General features: G+C 38.6%; 1 protein-coding gene across 1 annotated transcript in view; it reads right to left on the reverse strand.

Annotated features, from left to right (window-relative positions):
• The window catches only part of LOC136864538 (atrial natriuretic peptide-converting enzyme), a 277453-nt gene extending 271619 nt beyond the window's left edge, over nt 1–5834 (reverse strand). Inside the window, exon 1 of the mRNA XM_067141648.2 lies at nt 5708–5834. Within this exon, the coding sequence (XP_066997749.2) occupies nt 5708–5761 (54 nt within the window). The 5' untranslated portion in view covers nt 5762–5834. The remainder of the gene's footprint in view (nt 1–5707) is intronic.
• Nucleotides 5835–6864: the final 1030 nt, after the last annotated feature.

The following is a 6864-nucleotide window of genomic DNA, read 5'->3' on the forward strand; positions in this document are numbered from 1 at the left end:
TGCAGGCCATGGCAAGAATTTTCACCGGTTCAAATTGCGAGGCGCAGCTCCTACCCTATTCGGAGAAAACAGATTTTCAATGTTTTGAGAGTGCTTCATAAGCACAAAGGTGACACATTCCCAACGCGCAGTGCAACGAACAAGCTCTCCGCTTCAAAGATCCTGATGTACGGATCGAATCTCGATCACGAGCTAGTCTGAAATCGCCTGGAACAAATCGTGCCTTTTTCCTCTGGATGTTTTTCTAGTTGTGGGAGTACTCTCGAAAGTTTAAAATTATATTTTCTCAGAACTGGGAGGGAGTTGCGCCTTGCAATCTGAATCGGTGAGAGATCAAATGAGGTACCGACTGATACGAGATCAAAGGATCTTGTAAACAAATCCAAGAAATAAGGCCGAACCAAGTAAAGCTTGCACTTGAGAGGTGGCGGATTCGAATCTCACTGTCGGCAGGCTTGAAGATGGTTTCCTGTGGTTTCTTATTTTCACACTAAGAAAATGCGGGGGCTCAACTTTAACTGAAACCGTGGTAGCTTCCTCCACCTTTTTTCCATCCTGGCATTACCGGAAACCTCTTATGTGTTAGTGCGACTTTAAAACTACTAGCAAAAACACAAAAGAAGCAAAAACAAGTAAAGCCATGAGCTTAATTTGCCAGAATCAGAATAAAATGACTTGTAATGTATCATCCTCATGTATAAAAATGTACGGTATTCATTACGCAGCTGAAAATTAATAACTATTCTTTAATGTAGTAATATATCATCTTACACACACGTGTTAACACGTGTTTTCCCATTTTCACATCGGGAAAATGCTGGGGCTGTACCTTAATTAAGGCCACGGCCGATTCCTTCCCACTCCTAGCCCTTTCCTATCCCACCGCCGCCGTAAGACCTATCTGTGTCGGTGCGACGTTAACCATGTTGTAACAAAAAAAATATCACACCCCACACTTACTATTTATCCACATATTCATCTTCCCACCACAGACAGGCCGACTCTCCGGATTCAACCTAGTAGTCTCTCGGAGCGAACCCGGCCAGGTTTACGTCCTAATGTTAATGCCACGTTCCAGACAAATACTTTCAGAAACGACAGCCTGACACGTGTATGCTTGTGGTGAGAAGATTTTTCCTTTTCCGTGAAGGCTTTCTTTGCTAATGCTAACCGTTATTGAATGTCCTGCTTGCTTCTTCCATCAATGACAAGTACATTTAGAAATAACGGAAGTTTGCAGCAGGCTATCCTTGATGATCAACACTCGTATTCAAGATCAAAGCTTCATAGACGTTTAATAGCGATTATGTCAACACAGGTCAACTGGCGAATGGAAGAGCACCTTGCAGCCGAATGTAATGTGATAGCCAGAAGCCATAAACAAGTCTTCCAGTTCGCCCGACCTCTTTCAGAGCAGGTGGCCTTGCCAACTGCTGCACAGGGCACGCCTGTTGAATGGGAGAAGTTTCGAGTTTGGAGTTTTATTTGACTTTAAATCTTATGATCCTAACCACGAGGCGAACAGGTTATACAAACATGGCTTTATTTACATTTATTTCTTTATTCTTTTTTTTTTTTTAAGAATTTGCTTTACGTCGCACTGACACAGATAAGTCATATCGTGACGATGGGACAGGAAAGGGCTAGGAAAGGGAAGAAAGCGACCGTGGCCTTCATTAAGGTACATTTGCCAGGTGTGAATTTAAATTTCTTAAATATCTCACAGGCAATGATCAATTGCAAACCAGTTCAGTGAAATTCTCGAAGGTCACCAAGTTTAAAGATCTGTAATAATGATTGATTAGTCCGCTATGACGGAGATATTTCAGTAAGGAAATATCTAAACTCTCAACACACATTTTGGATAGAGGCATTAACACTGTCCATTGTAAAACTTATGACGAAAGACTTCAGTAAATGTGGCTGCTTGAACTATATAAATGAATCTTATAATGCACTTAAAAGGGTATTCTAGTAATTCATCAAAGCACCTCATTCTCGTTCAAGTGAAGACATTTACGAGACAGATAGTGCAGTGAAGACTAAGCAGCAACTTAACATAATCTCATGCCCATTACTTTATTGTTACGAGTTCTGCTCGAACTAAATTCGCAATTTTTAACCCAATTCTTAAGAGTACTATACCTAATGGAGTGGGAGCTTAAGGAATGTAATACTATACAATATTATTAGAAATATTTGTAGAACATAAGTTAGTTATTTTATTGAAAGTTTCGTACAGTATCCATTAGAGCAATGACATGGTCAATTTACATTATACCCAGCGAGTGGCTGTGAAGTTTGGGTCGCGTAGCTGTGAGCTTGCGTTCGGGAGATAGTGGGTTCGGTCCCCACTGTCGGCAGCCCTGAAGATGGTTTTCCAAGGTTTCCTATTTTCACACCAGGCAAATGCCTTTATCAAGGCCACGGTAGATTCCTACCCTCCCCTAGCCCTTTCCTGTCACATTGTCGCCACAAGACCTATCTGTGCCGGTGCCATGTAAAGCAAATTTTAATATTGCAACGTAGCTGTATGACGTAGCGTAGCGGTTTCTTCTTCCGCAATTTGCCGAATATTTTAACACATAAGTTACAAGACTTCTATTCGTAATAAATACTATGGGGACGAAACGTTTCTTGAGTTTATGAACATTCGGCTGTGTCTGAATAGGAAGTGCGAAACCTTCCATGTTCACTGGGATAGAGGAAATATTATCGCCTTTCTGAATAAAGTTTTCCCAGAAGTAGAATTGTTTACACCACTTTACAATCAAGCAGTGTTAATAAAAGCTTCATTACTTTCCAGAAAGATCTCAACATCTCCGCCGGGCTGTGTGGGTCAGACGGTTGAGGCGCTGGCCTTCTCTTCCCAACTTGGCAGGTTCGTTTCTGGTTCAGCCCGGTGGTATTTTCAGTTGCTCAAATATGTCAGCCTCGAGTCGGTAGATTTACTGGCACGAAAAAAAAGAGCTCCACCGGGACTAAATTCCGTCACATCGGCACCTCCGAAAACAGTTAAGGTACTTAGTGGGACGTTATTTGTTATTCAAAATCGCCGTCAAGAAGAGTGAAATATTTTGAGCGGAATCTTCCCCAATTCTAAACCTTTATTCACACACCAATTTCAACAACTTACCACGTGTTGAGTTATGTAAAGATATGATGCCTTGTCACATAGTGAGTTCCGCAAGGGGAATTCAGGTATTTTTGAGGAGGTCCAACGTTAAATGCGTTTGAAACAGAGAACAGACACCTATAGGCTACTCGAAGTTTATACTAATGGAAGATTCTCATCCATGCACGTATCCAAGTTCTTCAGAGCAATGACTGAAATAGCTCTTTAGAGCAAGTCCGCAAGACAACTTCCAATAATGGAAAATTGAAACTGGTTTTTACCGACCTGGAATGAAATGTTATCTCCCATTTTGTAGCGAAGAATGAGAAATCCTATCAGGTTCTAACGTATTGATCATAAAATCAGGAGATGGACCGTTCTGTCAGTTCTTGGCGGCGAGTGCGATACCTGAGATAGACTGCTCAGTATTAAGGGAGACTCTCCCTTCAAGGGAAGGGACGAATGAAATGTATTAAAATAAACATGGGGGATATCGATAAACACTAAGATCATCAGTAAGCTCTGTGTTATAAATAAATTATGTTTCAATAAATCCCGACATTCATTATTTCATATTCCTGTCGCTGTGCTCGACATCAGATGTTTGAATACATAACGTTGGCCATCCCGAGAACAATTTCTCTAACTGCAAGGAAATGTTGCTGTGGTCACCAATTCTCGGTCTTAAAGCACAATTTCTAATTGTCAACCTACCAACCTCCATACATCAGACAGCATTCATTTCGTTTCGAAATTCCAGTTACTTAAGCGATCCATATACGGTAAAGTACTTAAAATGGACGTAAATATCCATGCAGGTATGCTGATCGAAATAAAGTACAGCAACAGAAGAATTTTAAGTTTTCCGCCTCATATTACGTAAAACTGAATGCGAACAGTTTGAATTCAGTTTAATTTAATTGTCTTAACAATAAATGTTATAATATGCTATCAGGATTATTTGCACGAAGAAGTTATGTGTTCTCCTTCAAATTCTATCATTTTATTGGAAACTAATTCACACAAAGAATTTACGATTTTAATGAAATAACAATACACCAAGAATATTTCCTCCATGACCACATTTTCCCAGCTTAGATTACGAATACCAGTATAGTCACATGGCACTATATTCCACATACTGCTTGCAAGTCCAGATTTTTGAGTTAAAAGATAATACGGTATTTCATAATCAGAAGAAACTCTTCTATTTCCACTAGGGAATAATCACACATCATTTTTGAAGTATCATTCATTATCTTCTCTAAATCTGTCTTTCAGTTTGCACGAATTAAGATTACCTTATTCTTTAAAAATTATTCTCAAATATTAAGTTGCACAGACGTAGCCTACATTCAATATAATTTCCTTCTAAAACAAGGCTATGTTCATTGGAAATGACATGTTGATTTTCAACACGAACAAAGGTGCAAGCTGAATGACACGCGCTTTAAAATGACCATCCGTTTTGTTGAATATTGTAACTAATCATGATAGAATATGTAGCATTTTCAATTGCTTTAGCTATATTAACGCTGCTTCAAAGTTAACCTTATTTCAATTGTACGATGATGTATAGTGTGGTGCCAGGTTCTCCATTATTAAAATTTAACAATGAATATGTCTTCGGAAATTAAAAGATTATTAAAATTTAATAATGAATATGCCTTTGGAAAAAAGAAAATAATTAGTCTAGATTATATGTTTTGTTTATACATAAGATTTGGGAACAAATACTTTATGTTCTACTTAGGATGTTATTTTACAATACATTTTTAAATTTCTGCGTATTCTAACCATGTTAAAATAACTTACGATGAATACGAATACGTAATACGAAACCCTTTTTTTGCTTTGTTGTATCGGTTATGTTCCGGTAAATATAGCCTACACCCGAAACGAATACTGTAATCTTACATAGATGGGAGGCAGAAAATTTGATTCTATAGATAGGTCTACTTTACTTCTACTACTACCACTACTACCGTACTACTTCTACTACTAATAATATATGTCTACCCCTGATATGAAATTATATGGCGTTATATGGCATTTTTATAGCCGGATGCCTTTCTTGACGCCAACCTCATTTGAGGAGCTGATGAAGATGAAATGAATGATGATGAATGGAACAGGGTAAGGAGTTGCGAATAATCGGTTGTGGCCTATGATCAGGAAATGTCCCGGCATTTGCTTGCAAGTAAAAAATGGGAAACCACAAAAAGCCATTCTCACGACAGCTGAAGGTGGGGATCGAACCTCCGAATACAGAGCTTGGTTCTATAGCTGTAGCGTTAACACGGGCGTCCACACAGCTAGATTATTATTATTATTATTATTATTATTATTATTATTATTATTATTATTATTATTATTATTATTATTATTATATTGTCAAGAAGATACAGTGTACTTCAATTGTATTTGTATTACCCTTTAACTTGTTCGTCTGCATTAAGAAAGACATCCCGTCCTTTTTCATTTCAAGGATAAACAAATTTTCGAAATTTTCTATTGTTATTATTATGACATTAGTTTGCATTTGAAGTAATATCGCAAACTTAAAAAGCTTCATGCTGAAGCTGGACTTACCTTCGAGTCCCACGAGGCTTTTCTCTTGCCCTTGTGTTCAATAGAAATTGTCATTTCTCCACACTAACAACACATTGCAGCGCGACCACAACTCACTAAAATACACAGAGCTCGCAGCCACGACGGGCAGCCAGCAGGCAACTGTCGAGTGCGTAGCACCTGGATGCTGAACATGAGTTCTCGCCCCACCACTAGACGACCGTGGGCTTTCTCTCCGCGCCACCAGTCTGTGAGGAACACAACTCACCACTCGAGAGACCGATGGCTCTTTCCAAGAAAGTTCGCGCACATAGACATCACACATGTACATTTCGAAGTATTTCAGTCTGTAATGTTAGGTACCCATATTGCATACTTCTGGAGTCGAAGAGAGAAACTAACAGAAAAGCAAAAATAATAAACAAATACAACAACTACAACGACGACAACAACAACAATAAAAACAACAAGTAAGCTTGTAGTTTTACGTGACTCTTGATATCGTGATCATGGCCACGGGACCTCTAGTTTTACGAGGATTACGATCAACAGGGATAACACTTTTGATTCTTTGTGAGAAGCTAATGACAATGTCACTCGGCTATCGCCCTCCTCAACAGATAATCACTTCATTTATTTATTTATTTCATTTTTCCTTTATTTCTAAACCCATATTGCTTAGGCAATAAAATGAATGTGATAAATATCCAGAGTTTCTTTGAAAATTATGAAGGGAACAGAATATTTGAGCAACAGTGTTCGCGAAGTACAGGTCTCTCACATATTATATACCACAACGCAACGTAGGAACTCTGATGGTTTTCAGGTCACCTGCTTCCGTTTGTGATTACAGTATACTACTGCCAGGGGCGTAGACAAGGGGGGGGGGGGTACTGAGGGGGTTTAGAATCCTCCCAAAAAAAAATTTTACAAAGGAAAATAAACAGAACCTGACAATAAACAAGCGAAAATCGACTCAGTGGATTGGCTCTTTGAACATTCACTGAGCCATACTGTAATTGTAAAATCAACAGATCTCTTGAATCTATTTTCTAAGAAGCCCCGAAAGTTGGATTTTAGATTGTAATCTCAACATACTATTCGCTGTAAAACTGTCGACCTTGATCATATGGTTTTTGTTCTGTATCTTAATGAAAATTTTTATAGTGTACCGGTAG

This window comes from Anabrus simplex, chromosome 2, assembly GCF_040414725.1.
Source record: "Anabrus simplex isolate iqAnaSimp1 chromosome 2, ASM4041472v1, whole genome shotgun sequence".
In the NCBI taxonomy this organism is placed as follows: Eukaryota; Metazoa; Arthropoda; class Insecta; order Orthoptera; family Tettigoniidae; genus Anabrus; species Anabrus simplex.